This window comes from Peromyscus leucopus, chromosome 1, assembly GCF_004664715.2.
Source record: "Peromyscus leucopus breed LL Stock chromosome 1, UCI_PerLeu_2.1, whole genome shotgun sequence".
Lineage (NCBI taxonomy): Eukaryota > Metazoa > Chordata > Mammalia > Rodentia > Cricetidae > Peromyscus > Peromyscus leucopus.
The window spans coordinates 159059819-159087261 of record NC_051063.1 but is presented as its reverse complement, the minus strand read 5'-3'; the positions used below and the strand labels follow the sequence as shown (position 1 = coordinate 159087261).

At 48.2% G+C, this 27443-nt stretch overlaps 1 protein-coding gene across 2 annotated transcripts in view; it reads left to right on the top strand.

Moving 5' to 3' along the window:
* The first annotated feature begins 22626 nt into the window (after positions 1–22626).
* Positions 22627–27443, top strand: part of Tshz3 (teashirt zinc finger homeobox 3) — a 74349-nt gene continuing 69532 nt past the window's right edge. Inside the window, exons 1-2 of one of the 2 annotated variants that reach the window (XM_037199343.1) lie at positions 22627–23835; positions 24670–25340. In XM_037199343.1, coding sequence (XP_037055238.1) covers positions 25301–25340 — 40 coding nt within the window. In that variant the 5' untranslated portion in view covers positions 22627–23835; positions 24670–25300. Of the gene's footprint in view, positions 23836–24552; positions 25341–27443 lie in introns of those variants that run through there. The other variant, XM_028877750.2, reaches the window with a different exon arrangement.

The window sequence follows — 27443 nt, the reverse complement described above, 5'->3', positions numbered from 1 at the left end:
AAAGGGAACTGAAGTGTGAGGATTTTCACTCTCAAAGTCCACTCCTAGTGATATACTTCCTCCCGCAAGGCCACACCTCCTAAATGTCCCAAACAACACCAGTAACTGGGACCATGTATTCAAATGCCTGAGATTGTGGGGGACATCTCATTCAAACCACCACAGCCTCCTCCTCTTGTTCCAGAGCCAAGCATCTGAATCTTGTGTTCTTAATGTGACTATAAACTCCAAAGTGTGGATTCTCTTAGGGTGAGCTATACCAACAGATCTTGGTACATAAGTGATCAATACAGCTTATTTCTCATTCACATATCAGTCTTCAGTGGGTGCAGTTGTCTATGTGGACATTCAAGATTCAGGTTCCCTGTGTTCTGTGGCTCCACCTCACCCTGTTTCACTTGACCAGGCTAGTGGAAGAAGAAAGCACGGAGGAGGGGTTTCCACGGAGTTAGAACATACAACTTTGGCTCTCATCCATTGAACAACTTAGGTCAGTATTTAAAATGGATTAAGTGAGAATCAGAGATGGAATTTACCCGTGTCCCTGTTCTAGATTCATTTCTGTTGCTGTAATAAAAATAACCTAGCACAACACAGCTCAGGGGAGGAAGAAATTCATGTCAGCCTATAATTCTCAATCACAGTTCATCACTGTGGGGAAGTCGAGGCAGGGACTTTGCACAGCTTGTCACACCACAACCACAATTATGAGCAGAGAGAAATGGGTGCACACATTCTTGATTGCTTGTCTGCTTGTGTTCAGATCTGTTTCTCCCCTCTTACAGTTCGGGATCCTCTGCCTAGGGGATGTGACACCCACACTGGCCTGGGCCTTCTTACATCATTTAACTTAATTAAGACAAGCTATCATCCAGACATGCCCACAGGCCAACCCAATGTAGACAATCCCTGAGACTCTACCTGGGTTATTTTAGGTTGTGTCAAATTGACAATTAAAGCTAACCATCATAGTCCCCAAGAACTATTCCTTGAATTACCGTTCCTCCCCTGAACTCGAAACACAAAAGGACCTTCAAAGAATGCTCCATGAGAAGCTGGCACAGCCTGAGGCATTGAATAACCTTATGCGTATCTAACATAGAGGAGACACGAGGCTCAGGACTAAGCTCCACCTGGAATCCATTAGACCTCTACCCATGTAGCCTCTCAGATGAGGCCAGGCCTGCAGCCACTGTGGTTACCTCAGCAAACAGATCGAAGGCTGGTCTTTGCAGCCACACTAACCTCATCCTGGCCTCTGGCCACAGAGGTCACACCTGTGCTGAAATCTATCCCATAGCGCCAGGCAGGTGGGCATCAATCCCCCAACTGAGATGTAACTACATTAGGAAACTGTAACTTTTGCTCATCTGTCTTGGGGCAGTCTCACAGTCCTTGGCTGAGTGATGAAGAAGTGGGCTGTGCCCTTGAGAGAAATAGAGAAAGAACAGAGGTAAATAGACTGCAATGCACTTTTATAGTCAGTGGAGGGAAAAATAGTATTCAAGAATGCGTTTATCCCCTCCCTCCCCCCTCCTTCCCCCCTCCCTCCCTCCCTCCCTCCCTCCCTAAGACCCTCCTCTCTGCAATCTCTGCCCTCTGCTGGTACTTCTTCACTTCCTCAAATAGCCTTTTGCCTGTATCCTAGGTCTATGCTAGCCAGCTGGCTAGGTACCTCCATGCTCTGCAAAGAACCATGTAGTGGAGCCCAGAGATCATTTTCAGACCCTCACATTCAAAATACAGATCTTAGAACCACACCCCGCCATTGCTCTACACACTGTGCCCCACCCCCACACGGCCATGTCTGTGTGGCCTGGATAACATGCAGTATCCTCATTTGTCCCTTGATCTTATCTGTGTCTCCTGAGGTAATTCTTGGTGATGTGTATGTGGTAGCCCAAGTTTGTGATCCCAGAACTGTGGAAGCAGAGGCAAGAAGATCATGACTCCAAATATCTGTCCAACACAGAAACAAAAACAAACAAAAACACCACAACAAAACCTGAAAAAATAAAAACGAAACAAACAAACAAACAAACAAGGGTCAATGTTAGAGCACTTGCCTAGAATTTAATCTACCAATGAGGGGATAGGGTGTAACTTGGTGATAAGTACTTGCCTAGAATTTACCATGAGGGTCTGGGGGTATTGCTTCAGTGGTGATGTGCTCAAGGTTCTGGGTTCCATTCTTAGCACTGGAAGGGAGGGAGGGAGGAAGGGAGGTTAGTTAATCCAATCCGCAATCCTGTCTCTCCCATCTGAGGGTCTCCACTGGCTTTCATGGGCTCATTTTTTGACTCTGTTATCTATCCTGTTTTCTTCACAGCAGTTAATCCTAACCATAATCATAATTGGTTTTATTCATTTAAGCTGAAGTCCCTAAATGAGGGTGTGGTGTCCTTATTCACTCCCTTGTCCCTAATACTGAATGCATGCACTTTTTTCTAACATGCAGTTTTTCAACTTTAGATGGGGACAATGACTTCTGTGTGTTCCACACCTCAATGCCTTATAGGAATTAAAGAATACAGTGCAGCGTGAAGCCCAGCATGGTACGCTCCTGTGATCTAGCACTGCGGAGGCTGAGGCAGAATGATCTCAATTTAGGGGCTAGCCTGGGCAACGGAAAAAGAGAGGGAGAGGGTGGAAAGGGAGGAGGGAAGGACAGGGGAATTGATGGGCTGGGGAGGGGAGAGGGGAGGAGGAAAGACAGAAAAAAGACAGAAAAGAGGTGCTGTGGTGATGCCTCAGTGGATAAAGCACTTGCCACATCAGCATGAGCTGCAAATTCAAACCTCTAACATCACATAAAGCAAGCAGATGTGGAGGTTGCCTGTAACCCAATGCTCAGCCAGCAGAGAGAAAACAGGATCCTGAGGCAAGCTGTTGACCTACCCAAGCCAGAATCAGCTAGTCCATGTGGAGCAAGAGACCCTGATTCAATAACCAAAGTGGAGAACAGTTGAGGAAGGACTCAGGCCTCCACAACACATACACACATGTCCATGCACATACTTGTATGCCTACATCCATGTGAACCCATGCATGCATGCCATTCACACTATAAATAGGGAAGAAGGAGGAGAAGGAAGGTGGGAAGAGACAAAGAAAAGCATACATACAACACAAGGCAGACTTGTTCTTAGCACTCTGCCGAGATGTTAAATTTGCAAGATGCTTTAGTGTCTCCCCGGTTCATATTTTAGAACCATTTGGGGCATGGTCACTGGAAACAATAGCTTCGGAATCACCCACTCAGCCCTAGATGGAAGACCCGGGAGTCTATTGAAAATAAATTAGTAATGCCTCATTCTCAATGAGAAAAGTCTCAGGGAGATTTATAATTTTATTTTTTTCTAAGTGCACAGAATAACATAAATCAAAAGGAGCAATACTCCACCTTGCGTTTTGACTACTTTGACCCTCTTCAACCTCTGCCAATTTTTATCTCATTTTTGTTTAACTTTATACATCAGAGTTTAATTTGAGAGCTGGTCCAGAAGACAGTGATGTATAGGTTATATCAAGTGTGGCCGAAATTACCCTGTCCCCAGGGACTTCAGAATGAAGGGAGGGTCCCGGTTGTGGAGCAGAACTAGAAGAGGAATGGTACAGCTTACCCCTTGAACCCAGCCTCCCGCCATCCCCGCTGCCTCTCATTTATTGATTTGGCCCCATTTGAAGAGCTCACAAGATTGCGTCCGTCCAGAGCTCATGCCTTCTGCCCAGCCGCAGGGCTCTCAGCATCAGCTGCTGTGGACAATGTCATTTTCCAAACCTGAAAAAGAGTTCTATTAGCATTGATTTTTCCTCTTTAAATTGTTATCTTCTCGGGAAAGTGTGCCCAGTTGGCAGCGTCGTCTGTCTGGCCCAAGAGATTGCTGGATTTGCTTGTCTGAAATGTCCAGAGAGATATCTGCCATCCACCTCATTGGGTTCATGGGCAGAACAAATGCAGGAACCAGGTGTGGTGGTACAGGCTTGGGATTCCAGTACTTGGGAAGCTGGAGCAGGAAGATTGCCATGAGTCGGAGGCCGACATGTGTGGGATTATAGGTATGCACTACCAAGGCCCAGAAGATTTAGCATTCTTTTTTTTTTTTTTTTTTTTTTTAAACTTTACCTTTTTTTTTTAGGGCTCAGCATTTTTAAATATGCTTTTCCTCCTAGCACTCATCATAGTTTGAACTCACACACTGTGTGATTTGATTTGTGTCTGTCTCCCCAACAGGATCCTAAGAACATAGACTAGTTCTGCAATGAAATATCAGCAGAACATTTTGTGTGTTTATTTGCATATAAGGATAGAGCTGAACATATAGGAAGTGCTCAAGAAATATGTGTGAATAATGTGTGTGTGGGGGGGGGTTGTTCAGGCAGGTGTATGCTACTGCTTGGGTGTGGAGGTCGGAGGACAACTATTGTGGGTCTGTTCCCTCCTTTCTCTTGTGGGTTCTGGAAATTGACTCAGGTTGTCAGGTTTGGTGGCAAATTTCTTTACCCACTGAGCCATCTTGTCAAGCCCTACTGGTAAGATGGCCGGCTTTCCCAGGCCTGGTTAGATGGCTCAGGCACTAAGAGTGCTGATGATCTGCAGCAAACAGGGGTGGGGGTGGGGATATTTCTATGGCCCTGCAGTATTCTCCATAGGACCTACAAGCCACATGTGTGACTACTGAGGCCTAGAATGTGGAAGCTCTGAACTGACATGAATCCTATAGAATACACTGCAGTTTTCAAATGCCTTCTTGAGAGAAATGCAAAATGTCTTCCTAATAATTCTAACATTGGAAAAATCCTTATATAAATACCCACCATTGAATAAGGATAATTACTGTTGAACTTATGTCCTTTTGTGGCTGGAGCTGTGTTAAACATTTTACCATCTAGTAACTGTATCAGAGATGTCATCCTGAAGAAACCATCTAAAATATGTTTTAAAAATATCTTTATGTGCAGTTATTCATTATAACATTCTACACGATAATGGAAAACCTAAACAAACAGAAAATAACCTAAATATTTAAACAGTAGGATAACAATAACAAGAGAGATACCCGGGGATCCAGCGCCCTCTTCTGGCTGCCATGGGCACTGCACTCACATGCACAAACTGGTACACAGATGCACATGCACACACAAAACTAAAACTGAAATTTAAATCTTCTTTAGACAACTGTGATAATAATGCAGTGAAATGCCATATAACCATCAAAAGTGTATGAAAGATTAGAACATGACAAAATACAATAAGAAACCCAAAGAAAAATTCCATCCTTGATGTTTTCTACTCAATGTGGCCATCACCATAGAGGAAAAGCACAGAAGGAATGAAGTGGTAGCAGTCAGGCCAAGGTGCCAATCTTTGTTTTGGGGGCTAGGATGATTATTTCTTTTCCTTTTTATTTAATTTTATTCAAGAAGTGTTTGAGAAGAGCATTACAGTTACATCAAATAAAAATGCCTGGCCTCAGATCTTCCTAAATGCTGCAAGCAGTGAGTTTTATCATTCATGTGGTCCCTTTGAGGGACACACAAATCAAACTCCAAGCTTTCATGACCATCCTTTATACCTCGGGCTTGGCAGGCAATGTAGGCTTTCAGCCAAGGGACTACTTCTCCAGTCTACCTAGATTCCTTCAGACTCAAAGGTCTCAGGACATAGGTCTGGATCCCCTCTCCCCTCCCTCCCTCCCTCCCCATTTTCTCTCTACTGCTAGCAGAGCTGATACATCAGCGCCTCCAGTCTTTTCCACTGTGTTATTCTCTTGCTGGTTTTCTGCCTTAGACCCCCAGAGTGAGCCCTGGAGGCTGGCCTAGGCAGCAGTTTCAGTGGATGGCCTCACTGCTTGCTGGGGTGTTTGTGATGTGGAGCCCAGGCAGCAGAGGGAGAAAGAAAATGAGAGCAGTGGTGAATCCTACCCCTTCTGGTATGTCTTTTTGGGCTGTGACTCTCTGGAAAAACAGCTCTTCAAAAGGAGAGTCCTGCTCATTGTTCTGCTTCCCAGGACTCAGAACCCTTGGCCCCAGAAGGCCTTGGAGTAGCTTCACATCTCCTTATTTTCTCCTGCTTTCCTTTGCAATCAGTTTCCTTAAGAAATCCTGTTTGGTCATTTGAATTTGAATCTGTTTTCTCCTTTCCTGCTAGAATCCTGCCTGACTGAAAACTTAATTAAAAAATACAATGCCAGGTGTGGTGGCACATGCCTGTAATCCCAGCACTCAGGGAGCTAAGGCAGGAGGATTGGAAGTTCAAAGCCAGCATGAGCTACATAGTGAAATTCTCCCTCCCTCCCTCCCTCCTTCCTTCCTCCCTCTCTCTCTTTCTCTCTCTCAAACACACACACACACACACACACACACACACACACACACACACACACACGAAAAGATGTCTGTTGGTTCCCCACTTTGTATGAGGAAGAGTCACAAAACCACTATAGAAGCACAGAGCCCCAGAGACTGGCCCCACCTACCAGCGTGCTCTGGCACTGGAGAGTGGAGAGTGCCGCAAAGACCTGCATTCAAATCCAGGTTAGGTCAGGAAAGTGGAGAGGGGCAGGAAGAGGAAGAATCCATCCCAAGGGAGGCAGAGATGAAATGGGAAAGAGAGGATATTGGAACACAATTGAATGAAGGTAGAAAAGGGGACCTCCTAAGGAGGAGAAAGAGATTCAGCAACCTTAAGGTCAAGAGAGAGAGGAGGGTGTTGAGGAAGGGCCCCCGATAAGAAAAATTACGTATGAAGATGCCATAAGGAAAACTATTATGTTCTGTGCTAATTTAAAAAATAAATAAATAGGGGCTGGAGAGATGGCTCTATGGTTAAAAGTGATTGCTGCTCTTGCAGAGGATCCGAGTTGGTTGCCAGTACCCATATCAGGTGACTCAGAACCACCTGTAACTCCAGCTCCAGGGGATCCAAACACAAGCATCCAAGTCATCTCACATCTGAGTGTGGGGTGGGTGGGTGAGGGAAAATCCTCTCTCCCACCCTAGGCTGACAGGCACTCAGGCAAAAGCTCCTACCTAGCATCACCCCAGCAACCATAGCCAGTCCTGTGAGGTTCCCGCCTAGAGAAGGAGGCCCTAGTAGAGCAATGCAGGGCCACACAGCAGGAGACAAAGAACATTTTGAGAAGAAAATCACTTGTTTATTTAAATACTGCACTTATGCAACACACCAGAAAGAGAAATATCAGCATTTGCTGCACTAATCAAAAGAGGAAATGCATGATAAAAAAAAAGACAGGAACGGATAGTATTTGCAGTAAAACTCGGCATCCTTAAAACATCCCTATTTTAACCTCATCAAGAGAGCCTCTTTGGAAAGCTCTTTGCAAACAACCCCCCCCACACACACACACACCCTCTTTGTTTCTTTTCTTTAGAGAAGTCTTTCTCTTTAACTCCCTTTGGGAAACTTCTTATAAATGAGGATTTGCGTCTCAAGGGATTCCTCTGGTTAGGAAAGTGTTTTATTAAAAAAATATATGTTTGCCACAGAACGTGGAGCAATATAATTAGCTGGTCCCTTCTGTTTTATTTTAAAAGGCTGTATGGCCAAGTTCTAATTAAACATATTCTCAGGACCTTTGAAGTGAGAAGGTGCCTTCAGAATCTCAAAAGGGGCACCAAGACTAAGGAAGCCAAGGCTTAAGGGGTGTAAACCAGAAACCTGGGCTCTGGCCAGGTCACCAGGCATGCGACACTGTAGACTCCTTTCTGTCTCCCTTTGTACTGTGAACACAGATACACAGACTTGTCCACACCGCCATTGGTGGGATGTGGAACGCTGCCCTGTGTTTTCAGAGGTCATACAGGAAATGGGCTGATTTTGTTTACTGGAAGGCTGCCTGAGTCCCTGGTGGGGATACTGGGGAGAAGAGTCCATATCATAGTATCATCTTTCAAGTGAGAATTGCTAAGGTCCCTGCCAGCTCCCACACTGTGATTTGGATATAGCCCCTTCCTAGTTCCTGCCACAGTGGCATAAGAGTGGTCCAGATGATTATCTCACTTTGCTTTCTGAATTGGGGAATAAAATTGTCCTCTGACATGCTTTGTAAACCTTGGCTGGCTCAACCTAGAGAGGCAGTGCCCTTGCTGCATATGGAAAATAGGTAGAGAGGTGTTTATTTGTTACCCCATGGGAGAAGCAAATGACCTACGATTGGAAGTATCCTGTCCATATTCAGGATCAGCTAGATCCTACAGGACTTAAGAATTCAGATATCAATCCACCGGATTCAGTTTGTGCTGTCTGTGTGATTGTGGATGTGTGGCCTTCCACCAGAGTGTGGCCATCTTACTAGGGGCTACATCCTTAAAGAAACTGGCTTCTCCCTCCCTCAGCAGCTATCAATTGTCATTAGTTCCTCGGCTGGGGTGGGATTTTCTTCCCAACTCCCCGCTCTGTGCAGGGATTTTGTCTGACTTAACCACGTTGTGAAGCTCATATATGTAACTGCCCTGTTACTGTTTCACTGCATCCATCCAATGCCTCTGGCTCGTATCATCTTTCTGTCCCTCTTTCCTCAATGATCCCTGAGCCCTGGGTGGAGGAGGTACCATAAAAAGAGGGCACAAGAGGGAATGGGGGACTAATATGATCAAAATCCATTGTACAAAATCTCTTCATTCCACAATGCTGCACTGGTATAATCCTTTTCAAAAATATATGACAGTTACATTATGGATTTGTGCTTTAGTAACTATTGTATCCCACTCAAAATCTTTAACTTACATATATATTTATTAAACACACACAGAGTTCAGATATGTTTCTTCCCAAATCTCCCACCTTGGCATACTGCACCCTCTCTCTACCAAGCACCTTCATGTCCATTACAATCTCTAGAAGGATGTAGATCTTTGCCTTGGCGGCTGATTGAGATACAAATACACCCCCTTGGGAGCCACTGAGCGGGGCAGCTGACTTTGGAGATGGCTCAGCAGTTAGGAGCTCACACTGCTCTTCAAAGACCCGTGTTGGTTACAGTTCCAGTGGAGGGAGGCTCACAGTGATCTATAACTCCAGCTCTAAGGGGCCTTAAGCCTTCCTTTGGCCTCTACAGGCACCTAAACATATTGTGTCACACATGCACACAGATCCACACATGAATAAAAAGCCAAGAGTGCCATTTGGTAAGGCTGAGGCAGCAGCTTCCTGGTAGAGCCCTTGATTTGCATGCTTGAGCTCCATTTCCAACACTACAAACCAAGAACAGAAAGTGACTTGGCATGGCTAGTGATGTAGCTCAGCGGTACAGCACATGTGCAGTACACGAAGGACCCTGGATTCCAGGCTCTAGCACCACAACAAAGGCCATTTGGAAGTCCCCCCCCCTTCTTTTCTTTTAAAAATATTTTAATTAATTAATTTTTATGTCTGTTAATGTTTTGTCTGAATGTGTGTCAGGTATATGTCTGGTACTCATAAAGGTCAGAGACAAGAGTGTTGGATTTCAAATGTAGTAAGCTGCCCTGTGGGTGCTGGGAGCTAAACTCAGGCCTTCTGCAAAAGTGTAAGTATACTTAACAGCTGAGGCATCTCATCAGCTCTATTTTTTTCTAAGGATTATGTCTCACTATGTAGCCCTGGGTGGCCTTGAATTCACAAAGATCTGCCTGCTTCTGCCTCCTTGATGGTGGAATTAAAGATGTGTGCTACTATACCCCAGCCTAATTTGGTGGCTCCTTGTACAGCTAAACACATTCTTACCATATAGATGCATCTGTCACAGCCAGGAGAAAGGAAAAGTTATGTTCTCTCACACAGAACCTGGACTTGCATGTTTACAGCACCTTAGCTCACTGATCAGCTGATGAATGGGTCAACTGACTCTGTACATCCACACAAAAGAATTCATCTCAGCAATGATATGAAATAGCTTATGGATTCAGCATGGACCAGTCTCAAATACCTTGCATTAACATAGAAAGCAGATTCCCAAAGGGACACCATGTGTAACTTCATTTATTCATGCTATGCTTTAGGATAAACTATGAGCCATCAATGATCAATGGTTCCTCTCAGTGGTACAGGTGGATGGGGGTTCTGGCCTAAGGGACCAGGAAGTAAGGACAGGTGGTGGATAATTTAACTATAAAAGGGGAGCCAAAGAAATATTGGTATTGTGGGAGATTCGACACAGGATTTTACTATGTAGTTCATACTGGTCTTGAACTTGCAATCCTCTTGCCTCATCCTGAAGTGCTAGGATTATAGGCATGCACTACCAGGCCTGGCCTGTTCCAAATCTTGATTGCAATAGTAATAGGACTTTAGGATTTGTCAGAACCAGAAAGACTATATGTGAAAAAGTGAGTTTTACTTTATGCAATTAAAAAGAATGGATTTTTAAATCAGCAGATGGTGGTGAGTGTGGGAGCTGTCTGAAGTTGACTTTTCCCTGTATTCATTTTGGCCTTCTTGGGGTGATTGGAGAGCCTGTTGGGGTTGTGCCTTCACTGGTGATAGCTACTGGTACTGCTTAGAAATAATCCTTAAAAACTGAAAGGAAGAGCCCCCAACTGGATCAGGCCCTCTGGATAAGCGAGACAGTTGATTTGCTTGAACTGTTTGGGAGGCACCCAGGCAGTAGGACCTGGACCTGTCCTCAGTGCATGTGCTGGCTGTTTGGAACCTGGAGCTGGTTCCAAATACAGGGACTGGACCTGCCTGGACTGAATCTACCAGATTGGGCTGAATCCCCAGGGGAGTCTTTGCCCTGGAGGAAATGGGAATGAGGGGTGGGCTGGGGGAAGGCGGAGGTGGGGAGGGTAGGTTTGTGGGTAGAGAGGACAGGGGAATCTGTGGTTGATATGCAAATTTAAATTAAATTATAAAAGAAAGAAAACTGAAAGGAAGGACTTAGCTTATTTGAGAAGCCATTTTTTTTTTTTTTATTATTTTGTGGGGAGTGGGGCTTTACTACAGAGTTCAAGCTGGCTTCAAATTTGTAAACCTCCTGCCTCAGCCTCTTGAATACTAGGACTAGCAAGAATGGAAAAGTTTTTCTTTTCTTATCTACATCATTACTGTTTCATTCTCCTCCTGTTGGATATGGACACAGACTCACAGAGTCCTATTTCATGTTTGAAGTTCACTTGCTCTTCTGAGATGAAGCATCCATACAGTGAGATAATATTGGAGACAGAGGGGAGTATGAGGAGGCATGAAACTCGATTCCTATTGATGAAGCTGAGCCAGGACCTGGGATCTACCATAACATATTGTATCCTTATGTCCTAGGGAGCTAGAATATATGTAAACTGGAGAATTCTTGGGTTGCAACCTGGGATCTACTGAAGTGTCTCTGAAGAGGTCCACAGTTCAACTTAAGATGAACTGGACAATAAAGGATTTTCCTGAAATGGTGAACATGAAGTCTCACCTTTAGCTGAGGAGCCATTGGTAGTTAATAACTACTAGTAGAGGGGGAGTTAGTTTCCTTTAGGGTGTGTGTGACTCCTGGGAGGTCTGGCATTCCAGTGCATTGCCGCACACCTATGAGCACACAGACAGCACAGACAGCACTGAGAGAACTGGAGAGGTTTAAAGAGAAGTAACGATGCAAAGCTGGGTGGGTATGAAACGCTGAGTGGACCTGGGAGGAGATGGGGGAGAGGGATGTGTACGATCCAAGCACAGTTTATGAAAGTCTCAAAGAAATAATAATAATAATAATAGTCATAAATTATATATTCATGTGGAAAGCTAGCTGAGCAGAGGCTCGAGAGAATGCCAGCAGGAGGCTTTCCTCCATGGTTCTTTCGTGTACTGTAGTTCTTGCCCTGACTTCTCTCAGTGATGGACTGTTATCTGGAAGTATGAGATGAGATAACAAGTCCCCCCCCCCTCTACCTCATGCCAAAAAAAAAAGAAAAGGAAAAAAACAAGATTAATACAAAAACATATATCTAACAGAAGACAAGAAGAGGAACTGAACATGCTCCAAAATCCAAATGATCAAAAATAGAAACAGGTAGTGTTCAAACTCACTACAAATCATAGGGAGAAATGTGTGCATCAATAAATGGCAGCTATGACCACCAGATACAGAAGTACTGAGAAGAAAAACCACAGCTAAAAATGCCTCCTGCTGACAAGGGTGAAGAGCCGGGGGCACTGCAAACCTGCTTGTGGGAAACAGACAGCCACTTCAGAGAATGATGCTGGACACTTGCGCTCTGCCATCCAGCAACTGCACCACTGCATATACATGCTGGAGAGAGTGCGTTCTCACAGAGGTTGCAGTTCCCCATTTCCAGAAACAGGGTCTGTGTAGCATGTTGCCCAGGCCAGCCTAGAACTCAGAATCATCTTACTACAGAATTCTGAGATAACAAGCATATAGGATGTCTAGCTGGCACTTTTTTTTTTAAATTAAATCATAGGCCCTTGAAAAGAAAAAAAATAGAAATGCCTAATATACTTTAATGTAGTCATAGTATAAAAATTTGAAAACAAATCAGCTATATATGACCACATAGTTGAGTCTTAAAACACTACTGAGTAAAAGACACAATACCAAATGATCTGTTTAGTGTCATTCCATTTTTATCTAAGTGTGGAAACTGACAAAGGATAGAGGTACCCAGTGCCCTCCAGGAAGTGAGGACTGGAATTAGCAGGAGCCAGAGGGGACTTTCAAGGATGGCTACAGCAAGAACTCGTTTAAAACTTCTTCCCCACAGCTATGAGACAGGGTTTCACAATGTAGCTCAAGCTGGCTTCAAATTTGCAATCCTCCTGCCTCACCTGTTCGAATTCTGTGACTACTATCTGAGAACAGAAAAGTTTTATTTCTTATTTATTTTACTTAATCATACTTGCATATGATCTAAATAATCCTATACATTCTTTTTTCTTTAACTTTCATCAGATATGTATGCATATATAGTCATTGTGTGTGTCAAGTTGTCTTTGGACTCACTATCCTCCTGCCTCAGCCTCCCTGGTGCTGGGAGAATGTTTTAGAAATATTCTTTGCTTCTCTTCATTTGTGAAGTGTCTCCTACAAAGATACAGGAAGTCAGCAATGAGCCAACGGAAATGCAGGAAAACATCTATCAGTCAGGAATGTGCAAGAAACCATTCCAGGTGATGAATCCTGAGATGATGTTTTCCAGGAGAGACCACCAAGATTGTTCTCCAAGGCTTGTTGCTGCTATTCCTCACCTTTCCTGCATCCAGAGACCTTTTAAAGGTATATGCTTTTAAGTTAAGTATCAATTCTGTCTCTTGCACTTAATGAATGTTAATCTTACAGAGTGCTCTTCATGATTTAGTACATAGCTTAGAGCAGATTTATTCTTATACAAGTCTACAAAGACTTAAGGTGAGTGCCAGGATCCAACAGCTTCTCTTTGCCTGGAGATTTCTCATCTAAAAACCTCAGAGGAGAAGAGGTTCAAGGCGTCACACCCATAACCTCTTGAACAAGTAAACACATTCTGCAGGGTCTGAACATGAGCTTTGTGTAGTTTCCATGTAGAAAAACCTCTTCATCTGAACCTACTAACTTCCTTTTTATTTTAAATATAAGTCTAACACACTTGGGCCTCTGTTTGCAAGAACACATCAGCTTGGAAAGGTAAGAATGAAGGAGAGGGGGCTGTGGGAAGCTGAGGCTATGTACCCAGCACACAGTGGTGCACGTCTTCAAAGCCAGCACTCAGGACCAGTCCCTCTTAGTGTCTCTAGGTCTCCAAGGTATGTCTGACCTGAAACAGATCGCAGCTGAGTAAAGAATCACAGCGGCCCTGACACAACTGTAAACTTACTTAAAACATTATGAAATTGTTTTCCAAGTTCTGTTTTCCTTTGTGGAACCCGATTCTGTGGTTCTCAGGCATGAACCTTGTAGATGACAACGTGTGCTAATCAAAAGGCTGGACACACCTGGCAGGCTCTAGGCCATCCTGGGCTACACAGTGAGACCCTGTTTGGACATCGTATAAATCTTTTTTAAAAGTGAGGAACACTTAAAATAAGTGGTGGCCATCAAATGTTTAGGGAAACTTATCATTCAGGCAAGTAAATCATGTATCTATTTTCCTATAAAGAAGTTGTATAGGAATACTGAAGGAGTCTAGGTATCCATGTAAACCCAAGTTCCTGTATACAAGTTATATGAATATAAATATATGCAAATGCAAATATAGAGTACCTGCAAATACAAATGTATATGAACACACATGTGCAAAATATAATTGTATAAATACAAATAGAAACATGCATGTCCATAGATATACAGATTTAGTGGGAAAATATTGGTCTGTATTACATGTATATGCATGGTTTGGATGCCATAAAGAATCAGGGGCTAGATACAGAAGTGGTAAGGTGGTTCAGTGGGTTAAGGTGCTTGCTGTCAAGCCTGATGACCCGAGTTCAATCCTAAGGACCACACAATAGAAGGAGAAAACTGATTCCTACAAGTTGCCTTCTAACCTCCATATGCATAATGTGTACACACACATAGATAGATAGATAGATAGATAGATAGATAGATAGATAGATAATGATTCTTTTAATTTCATGTGTATGGATGTTTTGCCTACATATATGTCTGTGCACCATTTGAGCACCTGGTGCCCAAGGAGATCAGACAGGGCATTGAGTTACAGATGGTTGTGAGCTGCAATGTGAGTGCTGGGAAATAAACCCAGGTCCTTTGGAGGAGCAGTCAGGTCAGTCTTAACCATTGAGCCATATCTCTAGGTGTGTGTGTGTGTGTGTGTGTGTGTGTGTGTGTGAATTAGGGGCAAGGATGTACTTGCTTAGAATTTACCAGTAACTCAGCTGTAGAGCACCTGCCTAGCATGTACAAGGCTCCTGGCTTCACTCTCAGCCACTGCCCACACCCACCCACCCCTAGGGAAAAAAAGAAAAAAGAAAAAAAGAAAAGTTGAGGATTTGGGTAGAAATCACCTATAGCTGAATAATTAAGGGACAGCTGCATCCTCAGAACAAAGTGACCTTTTCATCAAGTTACAAAACATTAAAGGTTAAAGAATGTTTGAAAGGAAGTTAATACTTTTAAAACACTGGAAAAATTGCCATCTGCTCAAAGGCCTGACCAAAAACGAGAGTAAAGAGCCAGGTAATCTTTGGGAGCTTCGGCAGGTTCAGCTCCAGCTCAGAACCATGAAGGAAGCCAAGTCCTCCTCAGGAGATGAGGGGCAGGACCTGCAATCCACAATCTGTGCGGCACCTGAGCTCAAGAGAGGAACCCTGAGCAAGCTGGCTCCTAATTGCAATCTTGAAGTCATACTTCTCTCTCGCGAGGAGAGCAAATCAATGAGAGTGTCAAATTTTCCCAGCTCCTATTTTCCATCTGACCTGGATGGTGCAAATTCCATTCGCTGCTAAGAGGGAAAATAGAAATATCATCTTGGATCCTTAGCAAAGCACTTCCTCTAATGAGTGCCTAGAAAGGTCTGAGGGAGCCTCCTTATCAGCTCCACAAAGGCCCCCAGCTCTTCCCTGAAGCAGGGAGGCTTGAGACTGCCTTTCATAACTCTCCCTTTCTCCCTTTCCCTGCTCCACACTCATGCTTGTATCCTTCGCCTGTCTGGGAAGTCTGACCCTGGCCTAGGACTATTGTTCTCATGCCGGCTTTAGGGGCACCACCACGAGATGGCTGACTAGTATGTACCAACCAGGCTCTTCAACCAGCCAATGGTATGCATGCACCCATAGGAGCCCCTGAAAAGCACCTTCTTTGTACGTCTTTCACATCTGGAGCTGATCATGAAAGCTCCAGCATGTGAGTATCTCCCACTTTGATGAGGGTTTTTCTCCTTAGGTCCCAGGTGCTTCAGATAGAGAGAGCTGTTACTAGGTGAGTTGTGGACCACCTAGCCAGCCTCCCATTATTAATACCAAAGCTTGCATTTACTTGCCAAGAATAGGTGCAAGTGAGTATAAATACAGATCATGCCTTCTAAGAGGAACTGAGTGGCTTGTTCATTGTAAATGGTTCAAAGGACAGAAGGCTCAGGGCTGGGCTGGAGAGGCACCCTCTGTGTTCCTACCTTTCCACTTAGCTGCTTGCATTTATAGAAGGAATTGTATGACAAACTTCAGCGATGCAGGGTGATCAAGACCCATCCACAAGCCTTAGCTTTCCTGCCCATAGTTGAGGTCTGAGCATGATTGAGAAGGACTTCCTGAGACACGGTCTACCAGGTATAGGGACACTCTCTTCCCAGGCCTTCCTTTGTGGAAACTCCCCAAACACACGAGCTAGCCGTAAGAGAAAATGTCCTTTTGTATTTGAACCAGCTCTTGCTACCAGCTGTGTGCCGTAGTATTCATTCCCACCAGGCCCAAGATCAGAACCTCCTCTCTTTAGTCAACACTCTTTAAAACCCTGAATGACAGGAAGGGCTCATGTGGTAGTCCCCTCTCATTGGACACCCTACTTTGAGGATGGAGATAAAAACCTGCCAAGTGATCCAAAATCAAACTCTTTCCCAGATTTTTTGGTACCTGCTATTTTTCCTTGGGTTTGTTCGTTTGGCTAGCCCCAAATCTCAATCCTCCTACCTTAGCTTTCAGGGTGCTAGGATTACAGACTGTAAGACAGCAAGTCAAACTTACTGCTTAGTGTCCTTACAGTTACTGATCCAGCCTTGGATCAGGAGGCTAGGCTCCTGCATGCCCAGAGACTCCTTGGTTGACAGCCAGGGAGGACAGTTGTAAACAGCTGACTTCTGCTGAGCCTGTCTAGGGAAAAGGTGCTTAAAGGGGGTTCACATCACCCCATAAAGATGCTTGTGGACTGGGGAAAGGGCTGGAGATTAAGTATGGTCTAGGGCAACTAGGGGGTGGGGGGCAACTCAGAGCCTTGTGAGTGGGAGAGGGGATAAAGTGCTCATCACTCCACAGCAGAGTACAGTGCTAACTCTTAGGTTAAGGCTGGCATGGGGTAGGAAGATGGTGAAGATTAGTCTGTAGCTAGACCAGAAGACGGGCTTGCTAGGCACTTGAGAAATCAAATACTCCTTGGTCACCAAGGGCAGTTCTGTTTAAAAATTGGTTCCCTTTACACTCTCTTGTATATCCCCTTGCAGGACTTCTATGTGCTGACTAGCAATTTACATGATCCCCCTTGTACACATTCATAGGGGTTGCCTTGAGCCTGGGTGCTTTTTTGCTAATGTCTCTGTCCAGGTGATTTCCTGCCAGCATCTGGGTGGAGCCTGCATCTCCATTCCCAGGAGCAAAGCTGCTGCAGCAGGCCACAGTTGGAAGTCCCAGGCCTGGTGAAGCCTGAGAGTCTAGCAGAGCTCCAAGCTGGGCTACCTGCCCCCAGCCTGTTGGTATGGAATCCTCCCCTCATGGCAGGTTAAACATGTCTGCTCCAGAATGTTGGCATTGGGAAGTCAGCTGTGGTCTGAGATGAGCCAAGGGCCAGCACAACAAAAATACTATTAGAAAAGGTACCAAGGGCCAGCCTAAGCTCCTTCAGAGTCACCACCTGCTTCTGCACTCCTACTGCTTTAAGCGTAGGGTAGAAGCTCTATGGCATCCCTAAGGCACTAGGCCAGCCCCAAAGCCTTCCTGTGCCTAAGAGCACCTGTGGAGTACCACCTCCCTTCCCCGAGACCCTCCCACCCTCCTGTCCCAGAAAGGCGACGCTTTGTCCCGCCTCTGGAGGGCGCTAAAGGAGAGGTGGCAAGGCCAGCTTCTGCTGTCTGCTCAAAGGGGGAGCCCCAGGGACTTTGCCATACTCCCACCCCCGCGCGCCTAATTTGAATATTTCATTGGCTGCCGCCAGTCTGGTCAATTTATCATGCAAATGCGGGTGCCCTCCGAGCCAGAGAGGAGCCACCGCCCGCGCTGGAGAGCGGCGCCCGATTGGTGGCGCAGACAGCGGCATTTGTAATGTTTTTCTTTGGACATTAGAGTCATTTACCAATGCCATCGCAGCAACTCCAGGCACTGCATCACAAGCCACTTAAAGGGTTTTATTGGCAGCTTTGAAACTTCTTAACATGTTCTTTTATTTTATACCAGGTGTCGACCAGTGTCTGACCTTCCTCTAGTCCCCCCACCCCACCCCAAAAGCTACAAACCTCACAAACTAGTTAGTTCCTTCAGAACTGGTGCACTGGGTGGGGACAGCTAAGCTTTGACTTGGGGAGAAGAACTCATAGATCCTAAATGAATAACCTGAGAATTCTTATGACGGTCCAGGAAGGGCTCTCAAAAGAGAGAACAGAACAGAAAAACAGAAAAGGAAAAAGGAGGAGGAAAATACAAGAGACAGAAGACAGAAAACAGCAGACAAAATTTAGTGAGGGTTTCTGTGAAGGGTGTGCGTAGATCTTTAGATCTTCTAGACGGAAGAGCCCCTGGGGCCAGACACCACTTGAATATTACATAATCTGACCCTCCGGCCCCCTATCGTCCAAATACAAGTGATATTTATCAAGTTTCAAGACATACAAAGGAGAAAAGAATAGAGCCCCTTGCCCCTCTTTACCTGCCCTTATTCAGTGCTATGTTTGGTCTTCCCCGTTTGGAAAGTGGGAACAGTCAGACATCATCACGAATTAAACAGAAAAGAGAAGCGCTGTAGGAAGAGAGAAAAGGGAACGAGATTCCTCGTGGTCTGGTAAATTCCCTGGCCAGTTAATGAGATCATCTGGAAGGAAGGTGGGCTGTTTGGTGCTCAATGACCGGGTGTTTTGACTGCTGGGACCTGTTCCTCCTTTATTCGAAGAGCCGGGGTTCAGACCAGCATCAAGTCACTAACATCCGGGAGCTCTCGCCGCCGCGCCGGAGCAGGTGGGCATCTCCGCATCACCATCAGCAAAGAGCTATGCACTCCTGGCTAGGAGCGAGTCCCACTGTGGCTGGCGATGGCGATCTTTAACATGGGTTTTGTTGGTTTTTAAAATGTCCAAACAGTTTCTATAAATCTATTTCACCCAGTGGAGTTGGAGAGGGAGCTTGCAATGATGTAGGAGAGATTCGGGGAAATTCCACCTTAGAACCCCAGTCCGCAGGTGGGACCTGACCGAAGGGCATTTTACTGGTAACTGTTTTTCAAATGGGCTTAATGCAGTTCTGTCCTCTTTAGACGGAAATACAAAGACTTTTTGTTTTCTTTATTTAATCTTTGGTCTCCAAAAAGTTTTCTGAAACTTTGGTAAACGAATGAAAAAGCATTTCGGAAGAAAAAGGAGGTGTTTGAAAATGCCCTGCTGAGTATGCAGGAAAGACTGTAGGGTGGGGAGGAGGGAGAAGGAATCGCCTCCCCCCTCAACCCCCCCCCACAGGCACTGTGGGTAACTAGGCTGCCTGCATAAGCCCAGACCCTATACCACCCTAATCATTCACCTTCTGTTCCGCTGCTAAGTTAGGTTTAGTTTTTGTTTTGCTTTTCTTTAAATGCTTTGCTAACTGCCTGGGAATCAAGGATGGGGAGTGGGGACGAAGCAACTAGAAGGGAAACCTGCAGGCACAAGCTCTCTTGGGGTGGGGAGGCATCATCCCTGGAATTTGTAACCAAAGTCCTCCTCTAGTCAACTAGCTTCCAACCTGCCCCATCCGCATCCCATCCGCAGCTGGACTGGTCACCAGCATCAAGGCTACAGGAGACAGAAGCTCATAAGCCCTTCTGTCTTCAAGTCAAGAAGTTCAGCTGAAAACCTGCAGATTTGCATTGGCCATGTAGGTGAAGCTGAGCCTTTACCTCCGAGTCCCAAGACATAAGACATTTGCAAACTAGACACCATACCATGAGGGGATTGGGGAGTGTGCCTGCACGAGTAAGTACAGTGTATACCACCACTGTTGGCTCTGGAAAGTGCTTCGCACTTCCCAAACTAATTCTTGATTTTGCATAAAAACATTCTCTGATTTTTCTCCCAAGATTGCCACCCCTCACCCTTAATTTCTTCCCCAATGCATCTCACACCACTCTCCAGAAGCCTGAGAGAAGTGGCATTAATATACCGCCCCAATTTTCAAAGGTTTATTTCATGTCCAAACTGTAAAAGTTCTTGAGAGAACTCACAGATAAAACATCTGGTTTCTTAAAACAAAGCTACTGGAAAAAGAGAAGCAAACTTCACTGCTGTGTAAAAGTACCTTTAGCAAACAGTTTACCACCTGCCTCAGGCCCTAACCTCCAGCTTTATCAGGGACTAAAGCCCAGTTTCCAGGCTGAGGTGTGTAAGCAGTAGGAGTCTCAGGACCTCTGGCACTTCCCAATCACTGCCTAACCCAGAAAAGTGAGGGAAAAGCAGGTTCATGAGGCTTCCCAACCACTTCAGACTGGAGAGGACTTAGTGCTGGACTCTGGGTCAAGGCCCACCCCTGGGGTGTTGCCAAAGGCCCATGCCATCACCAAAGGCTTCCAGAGTCCTTGTCCTTCAAGGTGACACTTTCATGGACCCAGCAGGTACCCCTTCTGAGGTCAGAGTTTAGGCTCCAGGTGTTTCAGGAACACCAGTCAATCCTAGCTCCTTCCCTAGAATGGTGGCATGCAGGACACCTCTTGGTGGGCACTCCACTGAAGACACACCCTAGCTTTTGCTGGAACAGGAGGGCTGTCATCTAACTGTTCTCAGTGGCCACCTGGAACACAAACTTGGCTGTCTCCAGGCAGTGGCCAAGCTACTACTTTGCATGGTATAATTATAAACAGTATACTGCGCTGGGGGTCAGCCCCTTGCTCCTCCAAACACTTGTTTTGAGCCATGCCTGTAATTGATAATACCCTACCCTCAAGGGGGCTCAGGCTAACCAAGGTGGGTGAGACCTATGGTAAAAAGGTCCCAGGAATGGAAATCCAAGGCTCAAAAATTGGAAAAGCTGGGTAGGATGTCTAACCCTTGACCTAGACAACTAACTCTCTTTGGAAGGCTTCTGCAGATTGTTGCCCATCTGGAGACAGTGGAGCACCTGGTTTCCACTGAGTATGAGATACAGTCTTGGTGGTCAGGATTGCCTTCTTGGCTGCAGGGAGTGGGAAGGGCTAATAATATATATGACCACCTAATTCCAAGGCAAGTCTCTGACCCAGATGCCAGCTCACAGTTTCATGTGCTTTTGCCACTGGGTGTTTAGGTGAATCGGTTCACTTCCTTCAGCTCCTTCTTCCTCCTTCTATTTCAGGGGCTTAAGAAATTATTCCCAGAAACTCTGCACCTTGAGGTAGAAGTATCTGATTTAGACACTTACAACCCAGCACAATTCAAAGCGGATCAGAAGTTCCTAGGTGACTGAAAGCCTGTTGTGCTTTTAAAAGACAACCGAGTTTCTATGAAGAACCGGGTAAACGTTTTATACATCGTATATCCTTTACAGAATTCTGTCTCCTCCACCACGCACGGGCTTTTCCGCCCTCCAGTAGAGTGTGAAAACAGCTGGACCGCTGTGTGTGGAGCCTAGACCCTGCAGCACAGGCTACTTTCCCGAGCATGCCTGCCCAACGCTTCCTGACCTTTTCCAGAACCCAGCAAACAGCGCTTGCCTGAACGGGGCTCTTTCCCCCTCAGAATTCCCTAACCGCGATATAATATGAACTGCCAGAAGGGTTGTTTGCCGGCAGGACAGTCGACAGAAATATTTACAATAATAATAAAGTCAGGTCAATTGCCGGGTAGGCTTCATTCAGATGTCATAGGGGTAGAAACCTGCACATGCCCTTCCCCTGAGGTTCTTAGAGCAAACAGAAGGCCTTGGGGAGGGCCAGACTCATCAGGGACACCTGTGTGTGTGTGTGTGTGTTTACCATCTGGGTAGTTGCAGAAGGAGCGGAAAGCAAAGAAGTACAATAGGGAGAACTCGAAACTGTAGCCCAGGTAGCCAGAAACTATCTGCAAGCGCCGGTTTCTCAAGGTCTTGCCCTTATTTTTGTAATGATAAATGAATTACAGACTCACTGCTACCCAGACGCCATTTCTCCCTAAATGGAACCCTTCGTTTTCCCTGAGTCCATCGGTCTGCATTTCTCCCGGTCAGGCCCTGGGAAGCAGCCAGCAGTCAGCCCCGGTTATGCAAAGTTGTCCCCAGCCCCTTGAAATCTTGCTAAGTGCAGCGGGTGAACTCCACAACCTAGCACCTAGCCCAGGTTGAGGGACTTAAGGTCCCGCACTCAGGTAGTTTCAGGGTCTATTTTGTGCGAATTTGGAGAACTTTTCTCTTTTAATTACACCCAGCGCTGCCGCAGAAGCGAAGATAAACCCTAGTGAAATATAAGAACTAGGTTGACCTTGCCCACTTCCTCAGTTTCATCCCTAGAATAACCAGAAAAACTATGCACGTGTTGAGATCCCCAAATTAAGGGTGAATAGGTGCATGTAGCTAAAAGAACTCAGTAGAAATCAAGAATCCAGTCAATGCCAAGCCGGCCGAGTCTGTTTGAGTGCCCCACCGGGCAAGGCAGTGTGGTCTCAGTGTGCACTCCGCACAGCCCGAGTTGTGCGTGACAGGCTGTCGCTGCAATGTGCAGCCCATTGACACTGATGGATGCGCCAATGGTTGGACGGACAGATGTTAGGGCGGATCACACGGCGCGCCGTTCCTGAGCAGGGAGGGCTAGGCACTGGCGAGCAAGGGGGCCGGCAGTCAACAAGGGGACCAGCCCTTAGGCCGCGGCACGGGGAGGGGGTGCACGGTGAAGGAACGAAGGTTGAGAGAGCAGCAAAGGGAAGGAAAGGGAGAGGGAAGCATCCTTTGGGCGAACTCCCGGTGCGCGTTACCCAGCGCTGTAAGCACGTCGCCGCCGGCGTGCCTAAATGGGTGCTCCGCTCTTGGAACGTGAGCTGGGGACCTTCGGGGTCTGACCTCCATCAGCAACGACCCTCCTCCAGGCAAGAGGGGCCCTGTGGCCAGCTGAACCGTGAGGCCAACGGCGGGGCCACTCGACTCACCGATCCCTCGCTCGCAAGAAGCGTTACGCGCCCTTGGGGCCGTGTCTCCCTGGCCTGGAGGAAACGCAGCTTCAGTCTCTGCGGTCACAAGCACCAAGCGCTCCGGGTTTGTACCCACCCAAAAGTACGCCCCCCACACAGGCAGCCCGGGAGCCCGGCCTCAACTCGCCTCGGGCTCTCTGCTCCACCCGGGATCCGTACCAGTTTAACTCAGAGAGCTCCGGCGCGCCTAGGCATTGGAGCGGGCTTTATAGCCCCGGAGGACAGCAGTCGCACTTCGGCATTCAGGCAGGCGTCAGGACCCAGCCCAAGCCCGCCGGCCGGTGGCGAGCGGAGACTTTTGATCTTACCGGTAGGGTGAGATCTTGGTCTCCAAGTCTACAAGAAAAAGAAAGCACGCTGTGAACTTTCAAAACTTGAAAAAGCAACCACAAGAAAGCATGAAAAAGAGACAGAGCTGAAGAAGAGGGAACATAAGAATAAGTTCAAAATAATAAGAAAAAAAAAAAAAGAAGAAGAAGAAGAAGCAGCAGCAGTAGCAGCAAGCAAGCAAGGCCAGGGCTTGCAGCTTCCAGTGCGCTCAGGCGGCTAGTCCTGGGGCGCAGGGCGCGGGCCCTCGGGTGGACTGTGGGCCTCGGGGCTCGCATGGGTGCCAGGGTCCCAGCCTGCGCGCCCAGACACATTGCAGTTCCGGGGAGCTGGGGGCCCAGAGGCCACCCAAGCCACCACCGCCCACCAGCGCCCTGAGCCCGCTGCGCCGCGGCCGCCCCATTCTCGGCCTAAGAGCTGGCCCAGGGAGACGCAATCGAGCCCGCAGCGCATCGATGCGCCGCCGCCCGCGCCGCTCGGGCTCTGGCTGCCGCTCCACCGCCGCCGCCCGAGGGTCGCCCGCGTGAATTCCAGCCTACCGGCGCCCTCACCACCAGAGTAAGTGAGCCCTCGTCGCCCTGTCGCCAACGCACCCCGCCAGCTGCCTCCTTCCCTAGGCGCATCGGCCGAGTCCGCCTGGAGCGTCTGCAACCCCAATCACCCAATCAATAATCAATCCCCCTTCGTCCAGAACTGGCCCTAAACCCGGCGCGGTTGGGGTGGTCCCCTGTCTAGGACGCGCCCGGCGGGGGATGGGCAGCGGAGTCCGAGTTTCTTTTGCCGCCCCCGTCCCGCCTTGAAACCCGCTGTCGCCATGGGTGGGGGGCGCGGCCAGGAGCCTAAGGGGGCAAGACGCGGGGTGCAGAGACTGTGATCGTCCCAAAGTCAGTAAAGGAAACTTGGAGGTGTCCCCTCCTATGCTGGCCCCCGAAACACGCCTGGGAAAGTTTGCCTCGGGGTAAAAAAACAGAGAAGTAGCCACGGAGGGTCCCAGGAGAAGAGCCCCAGGGCCCACACCCATGGTAGCCCGTGCCTCCTCACTCTGGTGCGCCCCGGGGCCCTGGGATCTTTGTAGGGGCACCATCCCGAGCTGGGGAGTGCTCTGAGGCTTTGCACGCGGCGGGTGGAGAGGAGTGCGGGCCGGGAGGGGCAGTCGGGAGCGGCCCCCGGACGAGCCCGGGTGGGGAAGGAGGGTTGGGCGGGGGATGCGGGCTCCCCGGGACGGGCTCTGCTGGGCGGGTCCCGCTCCCCTGCGTGAACGCACGGGGCGGAGGCTGAGGGCCGGCTCTGGGTGGCTGGACTTGGGCGGGGGTCCTAGGCAGGCATCGGGGCCGGGGCTGGGGGCGCCCCCGCGGGCAGGCGAGTGACACGATCATCTCCTTTTCCTTTAAGCTTGCCTGTTGCCGACGCCGCCGCTCCAGCCGCGCCGTGGGCAGAAGACTGGACCGCTGAGCCCCGGGCCGCGGCGGCGGTTGCACCCCCCACCCCCAACACCTCCACCCCCGGATGCCTTGACCTCCCTGTCTGGGGGCGGGAAGCGGGGCAGGACCGGCCGGGGTCGCTCGCGGGCTCCTCCTCTCATCCCTCTGCCCGCCTTCCCCTCCCTCTCTCCCCGCCCCCCAGCCCCGAACCCCGCGCACCTCGTCTAGGGACGGGGCGGGGGGGGGCAGGGCGACCGCTCCTCCCCGCCCCCTCCTCCTCGGGCCTCTGGAGCGATTTGTCAAACTTCCCATTCCGCCGGCAGCGTGGTCCTCCTCCTCCTCCTCTGCCTCCTCCTCCTCCCCCCGCGCTCCTCCTTCCCCGCGCCTCCCTCGCCCGCCCTCCTTCCCTCCGCACGTTCGGGGATCGCGGCGGAGCGCAGCGAGGGGGGGACGCGGAGAGCCGGGGCGCAGCAGCATCCTGCGGGCGGCCGCTCTCCGGGGGGGAGGCTGCGAGCAGGCCCGCCTCGCCCCCCCCCCCGCCGCCCCTCCCTCCCTCGGCTCAGCCCGGCAGCGGCGGCGGCGGCAGTCGCGGGAGAAGCATCATGCCGAGGAGGAAGCAGCAGGCGCCCCGGCGCGCAGCAGGTACGAGCGGCTTCCCCTTCCTCCTCCAGTCCTCCTCCTCTTCCTCTGCTCGCGCCGCGCCTCCGGGCTGCCGGCCCCCGCGCTGCTCGCCGCACTCCTCGCCTCTTTCTCTCCCTCTCTCTGTCTCTGCGGGCTCAGAGTAACTCCGGGAGCCCGGTCTGCTCGCGGCTTTCCTGCCTGGGTGCGCGCACCCCCCGGTTGCCCCGCTACGCTCTTCGCTCAACCCGCTCGCACACCCTCCCGGAGACTACCGAGCTGGGCTAGATCCCCACCTCCGCCGCTCTGGCTGCAGCAGGGAAGGCGCTCTCCAACCCGTGTCTTTCGGTGGAGGGGGGGGGGCGGGCGGGGTCACCTGAGTTCTCTGGGACACCTTCCGTGTTGTCCTGGGTACTACCCGGTGCCTATCCGGACGAGAGCTAGCCAGCGAGTGAGCTAGCCGATCCCTCTGGCCACCTTACTGCTAATTCGATTGATTCTTCATTTATTGGGCCCAAACCGGGTACAGCGGTGGAAACCAGAGCGCACAGGGTCTGGGTATTGTCAGATGACTGTCAGGTCAGTGTTGGATGCTGACATTCCCTCCATTCGTGAATATCTTCTTACCCCCTCCCTCTCTTTCTGCTGCTGTTCTCTACCCTCTTCTAGCACTTAGTTCTGGGACATATCTGAGTACTTCCCCCCCCCCCCCTTTCCACCAGGAACGTCAACTTCTGTTAGGACTGAGCTGCTTTTTTTTTTTCTGGAAAAAAGAATCATTGAAAATAAAACAAAACCCACACACATAACATTATTTTGCAATAATGTCGGTTAGGAGCACGTTGGCTGGAAGAAGGGTTTCTGGCCGGTTGCCACCCTTGATTTGATGACTGATTGATCGCCCGTCATGCCTGTGCCTTTGATCTATTCATTCCCAATAAACATCAATAAATCACTTGCAATAGTGAGGCCAAGCTCCATGACGTCAGGAGGGCCCTGTCAGTGCAACTTCAGGGATTTGGGGCGGCTTGCTGAGAGAGGACCACATATGGACGTGATGTATTTTGATATGAGTAACACTCGGACATGCAGAGACTCAGATGCTGCCTGAAGGGGAGGGTTGCTTAGGAGTCCTTTTCTTCAGTCTTCTTCCCTTTCACGTCTTTTTTGATAGAAGGGGGGAGGGCTGAGAAAAGGGTCACTGAGGTACTGTTCTGCGTGCTGTTGGTACCCAGGCTGGTGATGGTGGTACCCAGGCTAGTGGTGATGGTGATGACCATCAGACTGGCTTGGCTTCCACCTCAGCTGCACTCTGGCCTGCAGTCTCTTTATCAGGGTCACAGAGAAGGAACTTCTCCCAGAAGTGTACTGGCCTGTCAGTGTTATGAAGAAAGCTTAGGAGGGATTAAACTTGGTTTGGTGCATGAATGCTTGCATGTTTTCGGTATTACCTACATTTAGAAAGTTTGAAGATCCCAACAGAGAGATCACCTCCTCACTGATGCTGCCTGCTCATCCCACCTCCTCCTTTAAATTCCAGGCTTTAGCAGTGAGCTTATCTCCCCAAAATAAACTCTGAAACTTTGGAGGCATCCTTTACAAAGTTGGGTAGTAGGAATGTCTTGGGCTTCTTCCAGTCTGTGATTTTTTTTCTTTCCTTTTCGGGTACACATTTTTAAGGTATCTGTGCCTCCATCCAATGAAGCATATGTGGTTGCATCTTTCCATGTGATTTTGAACTCTGTAGTTTGGCTTTGCTGTTCCACCCTGTCCATATGACAAGTTTCTCAAATGTGCTGTTAGCGTGATTTTTACTCATTTTATTATTCTTTTGTAAAGCAACCTGTTCACTAACCTTTTTGCACTTTTAAGCCAGCCAGGAAATCTCAGGTCAGTTAAGGAAAATTCATTATATAAAAACCTGACTGCAGGACGAATGGGAGATGGAAGAATGGCTTTGCTCTATCAAAATGACCCGTCAAAACGACTTTGTTTCATATTTGATTTAATTGTCTCTCTCCTGACAGGCACATTCATCAATAGCTTAATGGTCAATCAGAAGTTGGCAGAATGAGTGCTTTCATTCTTTCTCATACCCTGGTTTTGGATTTACTTTATCAGAATGCC